At 53.5% G+C, this 20,238-nt stretch overlaps 3 protein-coding genes and 1 pseudogene across 7 annotated transcripts; 2 read left to right on the top strand and 2 right to left on the bottom strand.

Annotated features, from left to right (window-relative positions):
• The first annotated feature begins 2,150 nt into the window (after positions 1 to 2,150).
• Positions 2,151 to 5,748, top strand: TLX2 (T cell leukemia homeobox 2). 2 transcript variants are annotated; one of them, XM_053663317.1, is made up of 4 exons: positions 2,152 to 2,222; positions 2,444 to 4,105; positions 4,567 to 4,804; positions 4,917 to 5,748. In XM_053663317.1, the coding sequence occupies exons 2-4, from the start codon at positions 3,700 to 3,702 to the stop codon at positions 5,131 to 5,133; spliced, it is 861 nt and encodes a 286-aa protein (XP_053519292.1). In that variant the 5' UTR covers positions 2,152 to 2,222; positions 2,444 to 3,699; the 3' UTR covers positions 5,134 to 5,748. The 2 variants fall into 2 exon arrangements, with proteins under 2 accessions (XP_036986779.2, XP_053519292.1); XM_037130884.2 differs by having other exon boundaries at positions 2,151 to 4,105.
• A 3,565-nt stretch (positions 5,749 to 9,313) lies between these two features.
• DQX1 (DEAQ-box RNA dependent ATPase 1) lies at positions 9,314 to 16,335 on the bottom strand. Its single transcript, XM_037130926.2, has 12 exons — positions 16,319 to 16,335; positions 15,735 to 15,987; positions 15,293 to 15,486; positions 14,375 to 14,759; positions 13,803 to 14,036; positions 13,614 to 13,713; positions 13,353 to 13,511; positions 13,078 to 13,269; positions 11,193 to 11,312; positions 10,834 to 11,024; positions 10,324 to 10,514; positions 9,314 to 10,105 (listed from the first exon to the last, which is right to left on the bottom strand). The coding sequence occupies exons 2-12, from the start codon at positions 15,966 to 15,968 to the stop codon at positions 9,949 to 9,951; spliced, it is 2,157 nt and encodes a 718-aa protein (XP_036986821.2). The 5' UTR covers positions 15,969 to 15,987; positions 16,319 to 16,335; the 3' UTR covers positions 9,314 to 9,948.
• LOC119038427 (uncharacterized) lies at positions 15,084 to 15,175 on the top strand (annotated as a pseudogene).
• A 691-nt stretch (positions 16,336 to 17,026) lies between the features above and the next one.
• On the bottom strand, positions 17,027 to 20,060 carry AUP1 (AUP1 lipid droplet regulating VLDL assembly factor). Of its 4 annotated transcripts, none has more exons than XM_037130825.2 (12): positions 19,909 to 20,053; positions 19,691 to 19,828; positions 19,461 to 19,611; positions 19,070 to 19,254; positions 18,754 to 18,826; positions 18,588 to 18,661; positions 18,295 to 18,361; positions 18,097 to 18,199; positions 17,849 to 17,983; positions 17,619 to 17,734; positions 17,320 to 17,435; positions 17,027 to 17,203 (listed from the first exon to the last, which is right to left on the bottom strand). In XM_037130825.2, exons 1-12 carry the CDS (start codon positions 19,956 to 19,958, stop codon positions 17,167 to 17,169), a joined length of 1,245 nt encoding a protein of 414 aa, XP_036986720.2. In that variant the 5' UTR covers positions 19,959 to 20,053; the 3' UTR covers positions 17,027 to 17,166. The 4 variants fall into 4 exon arrangements, with proteins under 4 accessions (XP_036986720.2, XP_036986721.2, XP_036986722.2 ...); XM_037130826.2 differs by having other exon boundaries at positions 17,849 to 17,968; positions 19,909 to 20,051; XM_037130827.2 differs by lacking the exon at positions 17,027 to 17,203 and having other exon boundaries at positions 17,409 to 17,497; positions 19,909 to 20,060.
• Positions 20,061 to 20,238: the final 178 nt, after the last annotated feature.

Raw genomic sequence — 20,238 nt, 5'->3', positions numbered from 1 at the left:
GTGGATGTAATAGATAAAGCTACTGAAATGGATGAAACCTGAGCAGATGTAGAGAGAGAGAAAGCTGAAGTCTGAGATCTGAAGAATGCTCAGAGTCTACAGTGGAAGAAGAAAAGTCAGTGGAGGAAAGGACATAAGCATTCACCATGAAAGTCCAAAGATGTAGAAGGAGACAATATATGGAAGCCCAAATAAGGGACATTTCAACAAAGAGTCAGTGATCAACAAAATAAAGCACGTCAGAGATTCCTGGGTAATGGACACTGGCACTGAAGCTCTCTGAGCAAAGAGTCTGTGTAGTGAAGGTGGCTCGCTGTGGGGTAAAAGAATAAATAATGAGAAAATGGAGGCAGTGGGTACGAGCACTAAACAGGAAGATAAAACAGTTTTTCATGAAGAGTCAGGCAAAGACTTTCTTAGAAAATAGTGATCCAAGACAGTTGGGGATCGGAAGGACTGAGTTCATGAGAGAAATGATGATACAGGAGTGGGGATGATCTCAAGGGAAGGACACGATACCAATAACAGAAAGGAAGGGAAAGTGCAGAAGCACAGGCTGGGAGCGTGGCCTCTTGTGGAGCCGCAGGCTTGAAAGCTGAAAACTTGAAGAGTTGGGGGTCCACGTGCATGCAGAGATGGTGAGATGAATCCGAAGCAGTGTGTATGGGAGGTGAGTGGGTGCTGACCCCAGAGCCTCCATCTTCAACACAAACTAGCAGGAACCCTCCTTTCCAGGGGATCAGCAAGCTGAAGGCAAGCAGAGAAACTCCTGGGGCTGTGGCTGACAGAAATGAAAGCCCTTTGTTCTTAAAATGGGACACTGAAATATTTTTTAAACTTCCCTAGGAGAGTGGTATGTACTTCTGGCCATTTCCCCCAAAGGATCAGTTAGGCACCTCTGGGTGGCAGTGCCATGTGTGCTGACCTCCAAAGGCAGGGTGTACGGTAAGCACGGGCGCAGGTCTGTACCGTACTGCCTTTTCTCTCCTTCATTGATTCACTCACTGATTCATCCCAGGATTGATTTACTCAGCTTGGTTGGAGTACACTAGTGCCCACCCTCTCCTCAGAGGCCCACCTCCTAGAGTGGGGAAAGGGACAGGCAAACTCCTGACTTGCAGGCAAGTCCCCTGAAGAGGTTTTCCTACTTTGCTGTCTCCCTAGCACTTCTGTTCACATCTGGGGGGATCCAGTCTAGCTATGTCTGAAAGTTTTGCCTAAATAGCGGGTTTCATGGCTCTCTAAGAGCCCCATCCCTCTATTGCTGAGAAAGGGCACTTGGGCTTCTGTGAAGGGCTAGGGAAAGTGAGAATGTCTATCTTCTCCATCAGGATAACACACCTGTCAAATTTGCAGAAGCTCCCCACCATGGTCTCAGAACGGGCTGTGGCCCTAACCAGGTGTGGCTCAGTTGGTTGGGTGTGGTTCCACAAGGTGAAAGGTCACATGCAAAATGAAAGATAACCAGTTCATGCCTGGGTTGCAGGTTTGGTCCCCAGGTGGAGCGCAGGGCCAGTAGGAGAGGCAACTGATCAATGTTTTTCTCCCACATGGATGTTTCTCTCCCTCCCATCCCCTCTCTCTAAAAATAAAATCTCTTTAAAAGAGAGAAAGAGAAGGAAATGTTGGCAGGTTGAGAAAGTAGATGACGGGTGTGGACAAGGTTGGGGAAGGATGTCACATATTAATGTCCACTGCCTCCCTCCCCCAGACTTCAGACAGAGGCTGCCAAGAACACGGAGGGGCTAGTGGCCTTGGGTGGGGAGAGAGCCCACTCTCTTTTCTTTATCTTCCTGTCCAGATGCCCAAATATCATGCCTCTGTTCCCTAGAGAGAAAAGACCTCTCACCCTGCCCCAGGCACCAGGCTGCCAGCCCATCTGCTAGGGAGAAAGAAGGGGCAGAGCCTTTCCCAGAAGATCCTGGAGAGTCAACTGGAAGATTCCTGCTCCCAGGGAGACCCATGTACTAGACTTGGAAGGCGTGTTGGCTCCCACGGGGTGACGACAGGCAGCCTGGAACTGAGCACACAGTGGGCTGGATGTGAGGGCCAGGGGTTGGCACAGCGGGGTAGCACCCTTTGGTCACCACGTGTCCGAGGCAGGCCAAGTTGCTCATTGGTGCCAACCCGCCGAGGCATGACAGGAACACCCCCTCCCTGCGCCCAGTCTCACCGGCTTGGAGGCGCCAGGGCCCCCCCAGGGCCGGGGCAGGCTGGGGAAGGTAATGTAATTCCGACCCAGCTAACCCGATTATGGCGGCCTGCACCGGGCCGGGCGGCGGCAGGGGCGGGTCTAAGGCGAAGGGGCCCCCCCGGCCAGGGGTCCCATCCCGAGCAAGGACGCAGACCTCACACACTCCCACTCCCGGGTCCTCCGCCAGGGGTCATAAGGTCACCAAGCTGCCTTGGCCTTTCCCCACCTCCCTTCTCCAACACGCTCCAGGCGCAGTTTCCTGCGCTTGGGTAGGGCGAAGCGCCTGTGGGAAGCGAGGCGGCTGGGATCCTCTGAAAGCTTCACTGAGGTACCACGTGTCTCCCGTGGCGATTTCGTCCTCCCGCCTTTGGTGGTGGTAGTGGTGGGGATGGGAGGGGGAGCGTGTGAGAACAGACTTCCTAGGCGCAGAGTGGAGAGGCAGAGTCCCTTGTTGGCTGTCTCCGGTCGGGGGCAGAACGGCGGCCCAGACCTCACACCGGCCTGGCCTGGCCCGAGTTGAGTCAAGGGTCCGCTTTACACCGACTTGAGAAAATCGAAATTCTGAGAAACAGGGTGCCGATTACTGGAGCTCCCGGAGGGAGCTAGGGGTCCTGCGGAAGCGGCCAGGAGGCCCTGGCCCAGAGCGGCGGTTCCGCGCCCTAGCCCACCAGACGCGCCCTGCCGCCGCTTCCCACACCTGTGGTCTTCCTGGGCCTGCAAGTCGCCAGCGCCGTTCCCCAGCAGCTTCCCATCGCATCCAAGAAGCCACAACGAGATCTGGTCTTCGAGGGCACTTAGGCGGGGGGCACAACGAATCCGGGAGTCCGCAGGCAGGACTCATCGGGAGACAAAAAAATGGGGGGTGTGGGAAGAGGTACCTGTGAGGCAGCTCTAAGGCGGAGGCCGGCCAGGATGGAGTAGCCATGAGTATCTCGGCTGACTCAGCGCGTAGCCTCCCAGGCTCTGGCCCCTCCCGGGCTGAGCCTGGTTCCTAACACCCTCGCCACCTCTTTACCCCACCCCCGCGGTCCCTGCCGCCCAGCCTTCCCCTCGCTTGGCGCACACAGGCGTCTCTTCCCCTTTAATGGGCCGGGCCCGCCCCTACACTCCCCCCAGCCCCCACTGCCCACTCGAGGCAGATCCGTCAGTCACTGCCCCAGCCAGAGCCTGCCAACCCTCTCCACCCCGGACTCGGGCAGAGGCCCCGCCAGCCCCGCGTCCATCTGCGCTTCAGAGACAGAAGGGCGCTCCCGGGACGCTGGTCGGACGCGCTCCCTCGGGATGCGAGTTCCCGCACCGAGGCCCGGCAGAGGCCGGCATGGGCGCGGCTACTCCCCATGCCCTGGGATGAAGCTGTCCTGGGGGGCCCGGCGCCCCGCCGCGGCCGGCTCCGCGGGCCCCTGAGGCCGCCGCCGCCCTGTGCGCTCCGCTGCTGCGCTCCCAGAGCTGCCTGGGGCGCCGTCCGCAACCGCCGAACCTCCCGCGGTCTTCCCTGACTCGGACCCATGGAACCCGCGGTGCTGGCCTCGCACAACCTCCCACATCACGAACCAATCAGCTTCGGCATTGATCAGATCCTGAGCTGCCCGGAGCCCCCGGGGAGCGGCCTAGGCCCGGGTCGCACGGGCCAGGGCCAGGGCCAGGGGGAGAGCGCGGCGTTCGCAGGTGGATTTCACGGAGCCTCAAGCTACGGCCCCTCGGGCTCCCTGGGCCCGCTGCCCGGCGGCCCCGGCGTGGGCCCCGGCGGCGTGATCCGCGTCCCCGCGCACCGCCCGCTGCCTGTGCCGCCGCCCGCGGGAGGCGCGCCTGCGATGCCGGGCCCCTCGGGCTTGGGCGGCGCCGGGGGCCTAGCGGGACTCACCTTCCCTTGGATGGACAGCGGACGCCGCTTTGCCAAGGACCGTCTCACCGGTGAGGTTGCCCAACCCTTCTATCGTCTTGTCACTCACTGGCCGGGTTTCCTCCTCTTTGATCCTTCGGATCCAAATCCAGGTCCCCTTTCATACGCCTCCCCCAGATCATTTCAGGGGATCCCCTCCCATCTTGTATTTCTTGGTCCCGCTGCTGAGAGGCGACGGGAAGGGAGCTGCCGTCGATGCCCGCGCTCCTCTCCGCAGTCCACTGTCCACACCGCGGGGAGAGCAGGGCGAAGTCATGGGGCCAATAATTCTCCGTCATCCGAGGGGGAGGGCCATTTCTTCCGAGCCCTCTCCCTTGTTTGGTCTCGAGGCCTCTGCTGTTTTGGGGCTGAGCTGGGGGCGCCGGTAAGGACCGGGCGCGGGAGCTCTGCGGCCTCAGCGGCCGCGTTCTCCTCTCAGGGCCACCTCGAGCCGCCCCGCAAGCCCTGCCCCGCTCTTCCTTCCTCCCCGCAGCCGCGCTCTCCCCCTTCTCCGGGACGCGCCGCATTGGCCACCCTTACCAAAACCGGACCCCCCCGAAGAGGAAGAAGCCGCGCACGTCCTTCTCGCGTTCGCAGGTGCTAGAGCTGGAGCGGCGCTTCCTGCGCCAGAAGTACCTGGCCTCGGCGGAGCGGGCGGCGCTGGCCAAGGCCCTGCGCATGACCGACGCTCAGGTCAAGACGTGGTTCCAGAACCGGCGCACCAAGTGGCGGTGAGGCGCGGGGCGGGAGGGACCGCGGGCCGGGCCCCGCGGCTGAGAGGCGCGGGGCGGGCGAGGCCGGACCAGGGCCGACCTCGCTGACTCCACGTCTCCGCCCGTCCAGGCGCCAGACGGCGGAGGAGCGCGAGGCCGAGCGGCACCGCGCGGGCCGACTGCTCCTGCACCTGCAGCAGGACGCGCTACCGCGGCCGCTGCGGCCGCCGCTGCCCCCGGACCCGCTGTGCCTGCACAATTCGTCACTGTTCGCGCTGCAGAACCTGCAGCCCTGGGCCGAGGACAACAAAGTGGCTTCGGTGTCCGGGCTCGCTTCGGTGGTGTGAGATACGCCTGCCCGGCTGGCTGCACGGAGCGCGGTGCCCAGGGCTGCGGGGCGTGCGGCCACCCCGGCCGCGGCCCGCGGCAGCGCAACGCAGGAGTAGCCGCCGGCCTCGAGGCTCTGGTCCACCGCTCCTCGGCCACCGCGGGCTCCCGGGGCAGCGTGGCGCGCTGGCCCGCAGGCTGAGACGCGGCCTATCCCGCAGGCGTTTTCCACTTCTCCTGTCCTACGGCTGTTGGGACCCGAGGCGCCCAGAGGGCGAGACCTGACAGTGCAGTGCGGGGAGGGGGGCGCCGGTCCACGCTTTCGCGCGGGACTCGGGATTCTGCGGCTGGTGGGTGGGCACTGCGGTGCGGAGCCAGAACAGGTGGTGCTGCGATGGGGGCGGCCCTCACTGGCTGAGTCGGTACCGAAGGTGTGATGGAAGGAAGACGCGGACCACAGCGGAGCAGCGTAAGAGGTGCTGGAGAACAGGTCTCACTGCGACGGGAACCAGAGTGTTACCCACGTTGGGCATCTCGTCCCTTCTGTAAAATAATCGCTAAGGATTCCTTCCTTACTGAGCCTCGTGTCGTTCGTGCGCGTTCAAACTCCTGACCACGCCTCCCACTGGAGCCTCACAGCGTGAGGGGGCGGCTGGGGAGCCGACACTTCTCTTCCGTCTTCCACTTGGTGACAGAGAAAACCTAGGAGCACTAGTCCCGCTGAGACAGACAGGAGAGGGAAGTGAGGCGTGGGGGACAAAGTTAACGGGCCCAGTGGCGTTAGGTGAGCAGAACTTGCAGAATAATCTGATAGACCTAAAAAGAATTAAAGATAATTTCAAGGTTAGAAATGTAGGGAGTCAGGAAATCAATGGTGTTACGGACGATGAAGGAAAAACTGCGAAGATAGGAGCAAGACAAACTCTGCAGGCAAAACTAAATGCTAAACCTAGAGAGAATACGTTCTGGCATAGTGCCTTTGGGGGAAGTAGGTTGGCATCCACACGGAGGTGGAGATAGATGGAATGATGGGGACAGGAACTCCGAAACTCTGAGAGAGAAAGAGTTCTCTCTCTGGATTAAATATGTTTTCCCACCAAATTCTACAAGCACTTTTACGATGTGCAAGATGATGGAGGATATCAAAGTTAGTGGTCCAAGGGAAGACAAGGAAAAGGAGTTCCCAGCTGCAAAGAAAGGAAAGCATGATGCCCCTGAAGTATTTATTTATATTTTATTGATTATGCTATTGCAGTTGGCCTGATTTTTTTCCCATTTGCCCCCCTCTGCCCAGCACCCCCCACTCCCTTAGGCAATCCCTTCACTATTGCTCGTGTCCAGGGTCATGCATTTAAGTTCTTTGGCTACGCTATCCTATATTGTACTTTGCATCCCATGGATATCCTCTGACTACCTAGTTGTACTTTTTAATGTGCCCTGACTGGGAATTGAACTGTACTTTTTAATCCCCTCACCTCTTCACCCATTCCTACACACACCCCTCCCATCTGGTAGCTGTCAGAATGCTCCCTATCCATGATTCTGTCTCTTTTTTTCTTGTTTGCTTAGTTTGTTTTTTAGATTCAATTGTTGATAGATTTGTATTTTTGCCATTTTATTGTTCATAGTTTTGAACTTCTTTTTCTTAAATAAGTCCCTTTAACATTTCATATAATAATGGTTTGGGAACTCCTTTGGGTTTTTCTTGTTTGAAAGAAAATAATGGATGAATTCCTTTAGTTTTTTTTTTCTTGTTTGGAAAGCTTTTTATCTGCTCTTCGATTCTAAATGACATCTTTGCCGGGTAGAGCAATCTTGGCTGCAGGTCCCTGCTTTTCATGACTTCAAATATTTCTTGCCAATCCCTTCCAGCCTGCGAAGTTTCTTTTGGGAAATTAGTTGACAGACTTATGGCAACTCCCCTGTAGGTAACTAACTTCTTTACCTTTGCTGCTTTTAAGATCAACTCTCTCTTTATCTCTAACCTTTGGCATTTTAATTATGTAGTGACTTGGAGAGGGCCTCTTTGCATCCATCTTGCATGTGTGGACTCATGCAAGAGTCCACACATGCAAGAGTGGACTCTGTGCTTCCTGGACTTGCATGTCTATTTCCTTCACCAAATCAGGGAAGGTTTCTTTCATTTTTTTTTCAAATAGATTTCCAATTTCTTGCTCTTTCTCTTCTCCTTCTGGCACCCCTGGGATGAGAATGTTGGACCTCTTGCAGTTGTCCCAGAGGCTGGTTACACTATCTTCATTTTGGGGGGATTTTCTTTTCTTCTTGTTGTTCTGTGTGGTTGTTTTCTGCTTCCTTATGTTCCAAATCATTGATTTGATTCTCAGCTTCATCAACTCTACTGTTGTTTCCCTGTAAATACTTTATTTCAATGAGTATATTCCTTGTTTCTGACTGGATCTTTTTTACACTGTTGAGGTCCTCACTAAGTTCCTTGAGCATCCTTATAACCAGTGGTTTGAACTCTGCATCTGATAGATTGCTTATCTCCATTTTGTTTAGCTCTTTTTTTTCCTCAAGTTTTGATCTGTTCTTTCGTTTGGGCCATGTTGCTTTGTCTCCTCATTTTGGCAGCTGGCCTGTGTTCTTTTCTTTATCTTAGGTAGAGCTGCTATGACTCCCTGTCTAGGTAGCATAGCCTAATGTAGTAGGTGTCCTGTAGGGTCCAGTGGCACAGCCTCCCCTTTCAACCAAGCTGGGTACTCAAGGTGCACCCTTCATGTGGGCTGAGTACTCCCTCCTCTTCCAGTTGAGCCTGGTTGCTGTTGGCATATTAATGGGAGGGATTTACCCAGGCCAGACAGCTGCAAATATTGGCTGTGACCACTTATCACTAACTTTCACCCTCAGTGGAGGATCAGCTGCTCAGGGGCAGGGTGGTGGTGCTCCGATGTCCACTGGGTGCATGGGTCCTGGGGTTTTTTGGGTGGTGCAGGCCAAGGTCAGCCCCCTAGCTGTGTTTTGCCCAGGGCCACCCTGACTGAGCTATAAAGCAATCTGAGATGGCTGCTTCTTGCACAGGGCTTGGAGATTCCTGTGTGAAGCCAAGCTGTGAATCCAGGCTGGCTGCTGCTAGTGCAGGGCCTGGGGCTCACTGAGGCCAGCTGTTACTCTTTTGAGAGCATTTAGGAAGTTGTGAAGCATTAGCCAAGACCAGTCATTTAATGGAAAAGCAGCATGGGGGACCTGTAAGTTGGGTGGGGCAGAGTCTCTGGGGATCTCCAAGTCATGTCAAACAGTGTTGGCCAGGTCAATGAAGTCACAGATATGGCACCAGCTTGCCGGCTCTGTGGCTCTGTGGGGGGAGGGATTTAGAAAAGGGACAATGGCCTCTGCTCACCTTGATGTCAGATGCTTCAGTTTCTCCCAGTTTGCCACTGGTACCGCTCAACCTGCTACCCCAGTGCTGGGGCCCAGAGGGAGTGAGTCTCAGTAGATAAGTCCATGTATAGGTTCTTTAGGAGGAACTAGTTGGGGCTCTAGCAGTTTCTTTCACTGACTCAATCCCCACTGGTTTTTGCAGCCAGAAGTTATAGGGACTTATCTTTCTGGAACTGGGACCCTGTGCTGAGGGGCCTGGTGTGGGTCTGGGACTCCTCACTCCCAAGATATCCCTTCTGAATTTTTATCCACCACACATGGGTATGTGACCAGCCTGTTCTGTGTTTGCAGCCCTCCTACCAGTCTGGATGGATGTGGTTTCTTTAATTCTGTGGTTGTCAGACTTCCATTCAACTTGATTTCTGACAGTGTCAAGTGATGGTTGTTCTATACTTTAGTTGTAATGTTGATGAGGCAAGCAATGTCTGTCTCTGCCACTATCTTGACCAGAAGTTCTCCTTGAAGTTTTTAGAAAGATGTTAGCTTGTGGGTGGGTCAGGGGCTGCTGGGAAGCCATCTGATGGAAAGTTGAGAGTTTGGGAATGGATGCAATAGCCTTATGGTCTTAAGTTGTATGAAGATGAAAGGGAAGACTTTGTCCGATTCCTATAGCACCCCCATTCTTCCTCCCCTGGAGGTAAGTGCAGTGTGATAGAAGGAAGTAAGCTTTAGGCAGGGTCAGAGGCCAATGGTAGCCAAACTACTCATGCTCTGTGTTAGTGACAGCTAGCTCAGCCATAGCACAGAGTCTTTTTTTTAAATGATTTTATTTATTTATTTTTAGAGAGAGAGGAAGGGAGGAAGAGAGGGACAGAAACACTGGCATGTGAGAAACATGGGTGTGAGAAACACCAATTGGTTGCCTCTCACACGCCCCCACCTAGGGACCTGGCCTAAAACTCTGGCACATGCCCTGACCAGGAATCAAATTGGCAACTTCTTGGTTTGCTGGAGGATGCTCAACCCACTGAGCCACACCAATCAGGGCTATAGCACAAAGCCTTGACCAGAGGTAGGAACCTGGCAAGGGGATATCACTGGAGCAGTTGGTCCTGAGTCTTTGATACTGTGTCATCTCTAATTCATGAATGTTGTACATGCTGCTGTAGAAACAAACTTAAATTTGGCACCATAGGAAAAGGACTTTTCCCGCTCAAAATGGAGCACAAGGATAGGTTTGGCTTAAATTAGGGATACAGAGGCATGTCATTCCCTCTCCAGTAAATAAAACAAGGCTGAGGAAAGGATTCGACCCTACATAGACTGTGGCTTACCCAATTCCTTTCACTCCCAGTCCACCATTTGTTGAGACTCAGGTTCCAAGATTTATATTCAACCCTACATTTTTGGCTTCTAAATCTGGCTGGTTGCCTTGGGGCTAAACCAAAGGAGGACTGCATGCAATGAGATGAGTTCTGCTCCATCTCTTAGGCAGGTCACTGCAGGACACAGGCATGTGCAAACTCTTGGGCGGAGGAGGATTCACTCTCTGTTGAAGAACCTGCCATTTCTTCCCTCAGCTGGTTCAGGAAGTCTCTGCTTTCACTGGGGGGCAGGTTACTCAGGAAGTATGGAGGGGCCAACTCCACCAGCCTGACAGAGAGAGTCATAATTAGATGATTTCTGAATACTCACATAAAGCAGATTTTAAAACTTCTCACTGTCCCTTCCACAAACCCAGTCTTCTCAAATCATGTTACTATAAACCATTATGACCTCCTCTTCTTTTTAAAAGCGCGTTAGCTCCCCAACCATAATTTTGGCCCCAGGAACAGGAATGGGCAGTGTAGGAGGAATGTCAGTAAACTCACATTTGTGGTTGAATCTCAGAAACGATGGAAAGGCAGTTGTCTTTGGAAATGGAGAAATTGTGGTAAAGCACCCATGGTGGAGGCCTGGCTGGCGCCCGGCGGCTTCGGTAGCAGCAGTGTGGGGAGAGCTGGGCCACGTGCTTGTGGGTTAGGAGCAGGTAATTCCCAGTCCCATCTGTGTCTTGGGCCACCTCATTGAAAGGCAAAGAAATTGAAGGAATAAGTTAGAGAGAAGAGGCAGATAGTAGAAAAAAAAGTAAAGGGGGCCGAGAAAGAATTAGCAAGGGTGGTGAGAGTTTCAAAAGTAAAGCATTACCTCTAGATGTTATAGTCCCTACCATACCACATGACATTTTCAGAGCTCCTTGTACCCCAAAGCCTCAGAGAGTTTCTCCTGGTTCTAAAAAAATCCTTTGACTGGCCACCTGGACCTCAGTTTTAGAGGTGGCATTCCAATCTTTGGTCTCTCTGCCTTCCGCTTCTTTTATGACCCCGATTCTTCCCTCTAACCTTAAGGAAGTATCCAGACACCAGTGCTTTCTGAAGGTCTCTGCGATTCTTCTCAGAGCCAAAGGCTGGTTGGGACAAGGGAAGTTCAATTTGTTGCATAAGTTCTAGGAGTTCTCCTCGAAGTTTCTGGGCTTGGCACAGTGCTGCCCAGTTTAGACCCCGGGCCTGGCACCAAGCTTTATCTGCTCCATCTAGAAGAAGAAAAGGACCAGGTACAACTAAAGTCTTTATGATCCCCTCAAAGAACCTAACCCTTGGCCAAAGGGCCTTGTCTTCCTGAGACCTGTCGGCTGGTTGCATACAACTTCTCTTTTGGAAAATCTGGGATTTTATAAGAGGATGCAGAGTCGGCCACTCACTCTGTATAAAGGCTTCATACACTTGGATCAGAGAACTGTGATCACCATCTGCATGTTGCAGGGCCCGACGTAAGGCAGCTTCTTCTGCACAGAGTGGAGGATGGGTAAACCCAGGGGAGGCTGGAGGCAGAAGACAGGAAGGTTGTTTTGGGGAATGAGAAAGAGTAGCAGCACAGGTGGAATGATGAAAAGGTAGAAATGTCACTTTGGGAACTTAATTCAAAAAGACATTGGTCCTGGCTAGTGTGGCTCAGTAGACTGAGCAACAGACTGCAAATTGAAAGGTTGCAGGTTCAGTTCCCAGGTAGGGCACATGCCTGGGTTTCAGGCCAGGTCCCCTGTTGGGGGCAGTTGGGGGTGTGGGAGAGGCAACCAATTGATGTTTGCCACACATAGATATTTCTCTCCCTTTGTCCCTCCCTTCCCTGCTAAAAAAATAAATAAAATCTTTAAAAATGCTTCCTTAAACTAAAGACATTGATAACTTCTACATGCTACGTACTTTATTAGACATTGAAGATAAATGAAAGACAGTCTCTGTCCTCAAGGAGTCTGGTGAAAGAGACTAACAAAGCAAGCAAGCTTGATGAGCAAGATAAGTGGTGGGCCAATATTTATACTTGAAGCTTGAGTAGGAATTAGCTCAGTGGAGAAGGGGTAGAGAGAGGATTCTAGACAGTGGGAAGGGCAAGCAGCACAGCATGAACTGCAGGCACCTATTCTGGGTGGCAGAAATGGTCCGGCGGACTTACAGGGACAGAGCTGGGGAGGTAGGTATGGAGCAGATCCTGAGAGGCTGGATGTGCCAGGCAAATGAGAACAGAATGTTCTTTTACATTCTGTCTGGAATGTAAAGAACAGCTGCTGGAGAAGAGTTTTTAAATAAGAGAGTTCATGAGTTTGAAGAAGTTCACAGAACCCAACTGAACAGTGACAGGATCTGACATTAGTACTGACAGACAATGTGGAGGAGAGCAGGTTAATTAAAAAACTTTAGGAGGTAAAAATGAAAGAACCTGGAGGAAGATTAATCTAGAATGCTGGTACTGGAGCAGAGATGACGGTATGATTTTGTGAGAAGGTCACTTAAGAAAGTGGTCAAGTTTAGTTCTAGGCTGAGGTACTGAGGACTATGCTGCTAGAAATGTCCATCAGGAATCAGCTGTGTGAATCTAAGGTTCAGAAGAATGGTATTGACAGGACATACAAGGTTTAGACATTTTAAGTGTGAAGGTGCCCCTTAGACCACAGGTGTGGATGACTTGCGTAGAGAATTCAGGGAATGAGAAGATAAAAAGGGGCAAGAATAGAAAACTCTGAGGTCCAATTTACAGTGGACGAATAGAAGATCAAGAGCCCAAGTAAGAGATTAACAGATTGGGCAGCGTGGGAAGACGTGACACATGAGGAGAGGACACAGAGCCTAGTGGGGGCAGTTTCAAGGTGGGAATGGTCGACGTTCTGAAGTGTCAAAAGGTCATGAATAAGGGCTCAAAAGTGTTCACTGGATTAGGTCTTTGGGAGGTCACCGGGGAGCTGAAGGCTGTCCCAGTGTTGTGACAGGCCTGAAGCTGGAATGCAGCGGGTGAGGATTCGATGGAGCAGGGCGGAGATTATACTGTCTAGCCGAAGGGGAGTACAGGGCTGAGAAAGAGGGGCGTGGGTTTTAGTAACAACAGATAGGAGAGTCTGAAGCACGTTGAGAGGAAGAACCAGCAGAAGGGAATGGCTGAAGAGACAAGAGAGAGATAGCTGATTAAAGCTGGTTCTGTGGGCACTGTGAGGGGTAGGAACTGGAGCACGGGAAAGGGCTGGCTTTCGGAGCACCAAAGCACCAAGCGGAAGGACTGGGTAGGCGAAGGAGCCTGGGAGAGAGGAGCTATACCAGTGAGCATGGCGGCGAGGGTGAGCATCTCATCCACACAGTCAAACTCGCAGGAGGCCAGCAGGGCTTTGGCCAACTCAGGGGACAGGGGGAACTCTGACAGGATGACGCCCAGGTCTGACAGGTCCCCATTATCATCCAGGGCTGCCAGATAGTCCAAGTCTTCCAGGGCCTGCATCAGTGCTTCTGGAGCTGGTGAGGAAACAGGGCTGATAGAGCAGGGTGTCTCAGAGCCTGGTGGTCAGAGAGCAGGGCATCGGCAAGAGGGGGCTCACCAGGCCGGTCCAGGAAGTGACAGTCCCCTGGCTCTGCAATCTGTCTCCTCTTCAGCAGTAATACGAGGGGGCTCAGATTCTCCTCACACACCCTGGGTTGGGTCAATGGGGGAGCTTCCAGTTCGTGGAAGGACTTAGGATACAGACAGAGGCAGGATCCTGAGGGGGAGAAAGACCTGGGAAAGACCACTGTGGATCTGTCGGGGCTTGCCTGTTGGTGACTCCTTCATGGTTGATCTCAGTGAGGGCAAAGGCTCTTACCTGGGGGGGCCCCTCTTGCCCGCAGTTGCCTTGCCTCTGCCTGACACTTGCTGACTGGCCTCAACACTTGGGATTCTGCTCGGATCTGAGGATTGTACACCTGTTACCGCCCCCCAACCAAGGCCAAGACAGATCAGAGCAGGCCATTTATATCTTTAGCCCCCACACCCCCTCACCTCTGTCACTCACACTTTGAAGCTCCAGTCCCGAGTCAATGACATGTCGAATGGAAGGGAGGGAGAAGGAGAAGTCAGCCAGCCAGTGAGTGACCACGACCTTTCGGGCACCCGGGTCTATGTCTTCGTACACAGCCTGAACAGCCTGACCAAGGCCTGGGTGAAGGGGCAGCACCCGTGGTGGAGGCCCTTGGATAGCCAAGGTCCCTACCTCCCTGGACAAGGATTCACAGCACAGGGAAATTTCCTGAGGAGAGGGGTGGGACGTTAGGGTAGTTTTCACCTTTTTGGGTCATAGACCCCTTTGAAAAACTTATGAAAGCTATGGCCCTTCACTCTGAAAAAATATACATACTTATAAAAGTAGGGGGTGTTATAACTTCAGGAATTCACTGAACCACAAATCTCTGCATTAGATGGACTCAGGAGAGGGTGGTAGACTTCTTCACCCTGAAATCCTTGTTTTCCTCAGGACCCCAACCAAGGGAATACTGCAGTTCCAGTGTTTCTGACAAGCAGTGCTCCCGCTTCCCCAGCACAAGAGGCAGTGTAAGGAGTACCTCCTTTTGCAGCCTGATTTTTTACCTCCTCACTGGGCAGGTACACTAGCACATCTCCTGGAGCTTCCTTTCGACACAATTCAAGCACAGCCTGGCAGGCAACTTCCACTCGATCAGCAGGGACAGTGTCCGTGTAGGTAGGGGTGGGACACCTACCAGGCCCTCTGGGTACATGTACAATAGGAGGATTGTCCCAGAAGGCTTGGAGCTTAGGCTCAAGGGCTGGGTCAGTAACCACGACCACTCTGGGGTCCTGTGGCAGGTTTCCCAGCTTGGCATCTCGCAGCAACCCCTGGAGCAAATCCGAGGCCACTGACCGCTCCTGAGCCTCATCCAACACCAGCACGTCCCAGTCTCCAGTGCCCCGGGCTGAGGCCAACTCCTGAAGAAGCAGCCTGTCCCAGCAAAACCTGTTGACATTGGCAGTAGGCAGGGGAGTCAGTGTGGACACTGACCAAACCCAGAAGTCCAGGGGAGCTTCTCCCCAAGGGGCCTAGATTTTGCTAAAGTCAGAAGGAGATCATGACTGAACTCCTGGGCCTGTGGACCCTTAATAGTGACCCACAACCTCACTGACTGACGATACTTTGTTTAGGAGCTGTAGTCCAGCTGGGAAAGCGAGACTTTTGTGATGAGGGTGAGGATGAGTGTCTGAGGTCCCGGCTGGGGTTAAAGAACTTAATTCAGCATTGCATAAATCGTGCATAATGCATGATTTAAAGGGTGAGCTGGGTGCTCACTTTGTCAGCCCATAAAGTTGAAACAATATGGAGATTAGCATGACCCCCATGCAAGGATGACACGCAAATTTGTGACATGTTATTTTAAAAAGGGGGGATGGTGAGCTGGGTTGAGAGAGCATATGATAAGATGTCATAGGACTAGGCTTGTTTCTCCTGAGTGAGGGGCATTAGATTTTAATCAGGCCCGCAGAAGGCCTCACCTGAGCAGGGTGTGGGGCCCAGTGCAGTCCTCCTGGGGGATGCTGTAGCCAACCTCATGACCCAAAGTCAGGTCCATCTCATCAGCAACCTGCAGGGCCAGGCTCTGGGCTGCCAGAGGGTAGGGCTGAGTGACAGTTACCCGGCCCTTCTGGAATCCCCGGGCCAGGGCAAATTCTGCACACCACTGAGGGATCTGGGATAGGGAAGGACAACCAGCCATCAAGATGGACTTCCATTGGAAGTGCAAGGGGAGCTATGACCAGCTTAATCTTCCTTACTTGGGGCTGTACCCTGGTCCTTCAGCACCCTGGGGCTAGCCTAACCCTTTTGCCTACCTCCCCCATAATTCCTGGAAGCCCAACCCCCTCCTTGCTCTGGGAAGGATCAGTTCCCTGGCCCCTCCCCTTGCCCACTCCCAGAAGCCAATCCCTGCCCTCCCACCTGGGTGCTCTTGCCAGAGCCAGGCTCTCCAGACACCAGCACAACTCCACTGGGGCTACTTTCCAACTGCTCCAGGAAGATAAAGCGAGCAGCCCAGATGGGCAAGGCTCTGCGTCGCTCAAGCAGTTCATAGTAGCGAGAAGAGAAGGGGAGCCCGTCAAAGGGGTTCACAGCCAGTTCAGACTCCCCAGGGCTCCAGCCCGACTCTTCTGCCAGCCCAAGCTGAGAGGCCATGGTGCCTCACTGGCAGGACCTACAGAAGGCGGGGCAGTTATTCAGGCTTCATATCATCCTCCCATCTCAGCCCTGATCCCTAACCTGTACCCTCAGCTGATAACACGCAGGGGTCCATCCTTCCCAGCACCTCTTGCCTGCCGGGAAAACGGTGACTTGTTTCCAAGTAAGGGACTAACAAATCTGATTACCCTGTAGTCAGGGAGCAATAATCCTGGCTGTCACAGGGGCCATGGGGGGGGGGGGGGCAACAGGAATTAAGAAACCTATGGGAAGGACCCCGAAGGAAAAGGATAAATAAGAGGGAGCATGAATCAGAAAGCAGGGCCACAAGGATCCTGGATTCAAACCTGCTTGCAGCTCTGAGACGTGTCAGAATGGCAGTCAGTTCCAGAACCAGCCAGCTACTTACCTTGACCAGAGTGAAGTACAAAGGTAAGTTCCGGCTCCACCCTGGAGCTTGGCTCAAAGGCAATTCTAAAGACTTGTGTTTGGGGTGGGGCCATTTGCTCCACCTTATTTGACCATCAGGAGCCTATGGAAACAGGCTCCAGCTGCCACACTGAGCATGTATGAACTCTACAGACACCATGTATGGTGAAAGGCATCCTGGGACTTGTATTTTTGTTTTAAAAATACTTTATTTATCTACTTTTAGGGAGAGAGGAAGGAAGAGAAATGTGTCAACTGCCTTATTGGCACCCCATCTGGGGGCCAAACCTGGGCATGTACCCAGACCAGGAATCGAACCAGTGACCCTTCACTTTGTGGGGCAACAACCAACTGAGTCACACTGTGGTCAGGGCCTAGGACTTGTAGTTTGGCAGCTATTTCTTCACAAACCTGGGCTCAACACCCAAGCTATGTCCAGTTGCTGTTGGATCTTCAGTTTAGTTACACTTAATGCCACTCATCTCTTGACATGAAGGGGTGATTTCCAATAGTCCCATTCTGACTACCCCCCACAAACCTACAAGGACCTCCTCCCCATTTCCCCATCTGAACAAAAAGGAACCTGCTTAGGGGGTTTTTTTAGACCCAGAGAGGCAACAGAGACCTTGTTTGAAAACCCTGAATTTAATGTGATATTGGGGGGAGCCCCATCTTTCCCTTTCTACCACCCACCCATCGGCCTGTTGTGAGTTGGGTGAGGGCTGCCCCCAGTCTCCGTCCTGCGGCTCTGGGTGCCATCTTGGACTCAGTCAGCCTCCTGGGCCCGTCTCTCTGTGAATCTCCTGTGGGACATAGGGGGAAGACACTGTGTGGGCTTTGCTATATTATGTATTAGCTCCATAATCAGCTCCTTTCTTCAACCTGCCCCCTCCTACCCACTGTCCCCTAAGCCCCTCACCTTCTTGCATATTCATACAGTGCCTGCTTGCGCTCCTGTAGGCTTTCCTGCCGGGCCCAGGAGGACTTGGCAAACGTTATGGCTGTGGGCTGAGGCATCGGACCAGAGCTGGGGAACTGAGGTGATCACAATGTCAGAGGGCTTGCGAAGTCATCATCATTAAACACCCATCGAATGCCTACTTTGCAAGAGAGGCACTGTGCTAGGGTCTCAGGATCGAAAAAGAGACATCAGGGATAAGGAGTATGTACACTGCCTTAACCCCCAAGTCTTGGATCTGACCGTTTTCTGGGTCTCACCTTAGGGGCAGAAGCTGTGGGAAGGAACTGGGTCCCCTCGGTGATGTCTTCAGGTATGAAAGCTACAGCTCCCTCAAGTAGATTGGTGATGGTCAAGTCTATGCATCCAGTCTTGGCTGGGAGAAGGGAAGAGCGGAAAAGGGATCTGTCTCCCTGCCCACCATTTCTCCATACCACCCACCTTTCCTCTCTGTGCCTGTCTTTCTGTGAAAGGCTACCCTTTTCCATACCCAGGTCTCTCTGGATGACATCTAGTGGCACATGGGGTAAAACCTCCTTGACTCTCTGTGCCAGAGTTGCCAGCTGCACATCAGGAGAAGGGCCAGGAGAAGGAAGGAAAGACGACTGGGCTGCAAAAAAGAGATCTGAAATATGGTTAGTAGAGAATGAAGAGAAGGGAGAGGCTGACTAGCACAAGAATAGGGAGAAAACCGCAACGGGCTGGGGGAAAAGAGCTTTGTGTACAGAGACTACACACCTGGCTGCGGACGCAACCTGGGGTGTCTCTGTCGTTTCATGTGCTCTGCTTTGTCTGCTGGAGTGAGTCGCGTCCCTGTCTGACCCAATTCTTTGGCCACCAGCTGGGGAGAATTGGAAGGTTGGGAGTGTCAAAACCTCAAGTTGTCCTCTCCTTCTGCTTAAGGAAAGGCCTGCCTCCCCCTGTGTACCCTACTACCTGTTGTACACGGAGGGCAAACTCCTCATTCCCCTCCCCCAGGTGGCGATGAACAGGACGGAGCCACCTGCAAAAAACAAGTCAGGGCCGTGTTGGGGGCACCAGGGGTGTAGGCTGTCACCATACTTTGATGCCTCGTTTCATGGGACAGTGGTGTTAAGGGTGGAGAGAGTAAATATTTTGTGTTGCATCTTGATATTAAAAGATCTACAAATGGACAGGGCAGAAGCAACTATTTTCCTGACCTCAAGGTGAGATTTTCCCAGCCACCAAAAAGTAAGGACAATTAATACCTTACTTGATACACTGTGAAAGGGACGAATAGTGACCACAGCAGTTCTGAGACCCAGGAGGCATCTGACACAGTCTAAGAAGGCATGAAAGTGAGATCTAAGTCAGGGCCAGGAGTGGGAAACTTTCTCCCAAGCCCTAAAGATTCCCTGTCCAGTGTGCACTCACCACAGAGACTAGGGGTCTCTGGACCCGAAGGGTAAGAGGCTGTACCACATCCTGGATAGAAAATGGCCAGGAACTAGAACGAAGAGAGTAGAATGGAATTCCAGTCAGCACAGTCAGCAGCTCATACCCCACTTAAAAGAGGAAACTGTCAAACTGCCCAAGTAGATAGATGGGGAATAAAGGGATTCAGGGTAAAGAACCAAAAAGAAATGAACTAAAAACGGAAGGGTTAGAGCTGAAGAATGTTGTGGAAAACCTATAGGCCCCCAAGCCTGACTACCTACTCATTTAGAGACTAAGACCTTTGCTCACCCACCTGAAGTGCAGGAGCCCCTCCCGGCCATTGGTGGCCTCTTCCTCGGGGAATAGCAGCAGATGGGTGGGGGGAAGACTCGTGGAAGCACAGAATCTCTTGAGTGACTCCACCAACTCCCCCCGCCCATCCATCTCCATGAAGCCCCGAGACCAGCACACAAAGCTGGGGGGGCTATTGAGTAGAGGCTGGGAACAGGGAAGATAGAAAGGAAGAAGAAAAGAATGTTGGGAAGTGATAAAACTGACATATGGGGTATAGAAGCCCATTTAGGGGTTAGGGGTAAGGCTCAGTATTTCGTGGCCTCCAAGGGAAAACGGGGCAGGCAGAGGGTAGGTTTAAGTTGGGTCCCGGGGGGCTGGCCGCGGTGCACTCGTCCTCGCCCCCCACTCACGGTGCTACAACTGGTGAGCAGGTTGACTATGTTGTGGTCGAAAGGTGTCACGTGATTGGAAATGAGGACCCTGACGCGGTGATCCCGGAGTCCGGAGTCCTCCTGCCGGGCCACTAGTCCCAGCACTGCACACATGGTCCGCACCACAAACCTGGGGACGCAGGCAGTAGTGACTGCACCGTCTCGGGCTGGACACATCCCTGACCCTCCCCGGGCGCCCGGGTCGGAACCTGCGAAGGACGCTGTCTGGAAGTGCGCAGCTGACTAGGAAGACGTGGATCCCAAGAAACAGACGCAGAACTAGGAGGCAGAACCCGACGGGCGCGTACAGCAGCAGCACGAGGAGCAGGAAGCCGTCACCTGGGAGCCTGGGGGCGAGAGGCGGGGTGATCCGGCGCCGAAGGCCGAGTGGACGTGGGAGTGGGTCTCTCACAGTCTGAGCTCTTACCGGTGCGAGTCAAAGAGCCGCTCCGGCCCCGGCGCCGGTGGAGGTTCCATCGCAGTTACTCTAGAGGTGTCTGGCAGCTGCCGCAGCCGCCATCTTCGCGACCCGCCGCAAGGGCTCCTGGGAAGGCGGAGTCTCCGGGCGTCGGCCCAGGGTGTCGGGACCGAAATCCTGAGGCGCCCCGGAAGGGCTGCAGCCCCAGCATGCCTCGCGGGCCCGTATGTCATATCAGACCTCGCGTCCCGCAGGGACCACAATTCCCGGCATTCACTAGACTGGGGGCGGAGTCGGTCTCCCAGCATCCTGGTTCCAGCGTGCACTTCTGGAGGACTT

Source organism: Artibeus jamaicensis, unplaced genomic scaffold (genome assembly GCF_021234435.1).
Source record: "Artibeus jamaicensis isolate MK-2021 breed Jamaican fruit bat unplaced genomic scaffold, CSHL_Jam_final contig_3174, whole genome shotgun sequence".
NCBI lineage: Eukaryota > Metazoa > Chordata > Mammalia > Chiroptera > Phyllostomidae > Artibeus > Artibeus jamaicensis.
The sequence above is the reverse complement of the archived record's forward strand: the minus strand, read 5'-3'. Positions and strand labels throughout refer to the sequence as shown.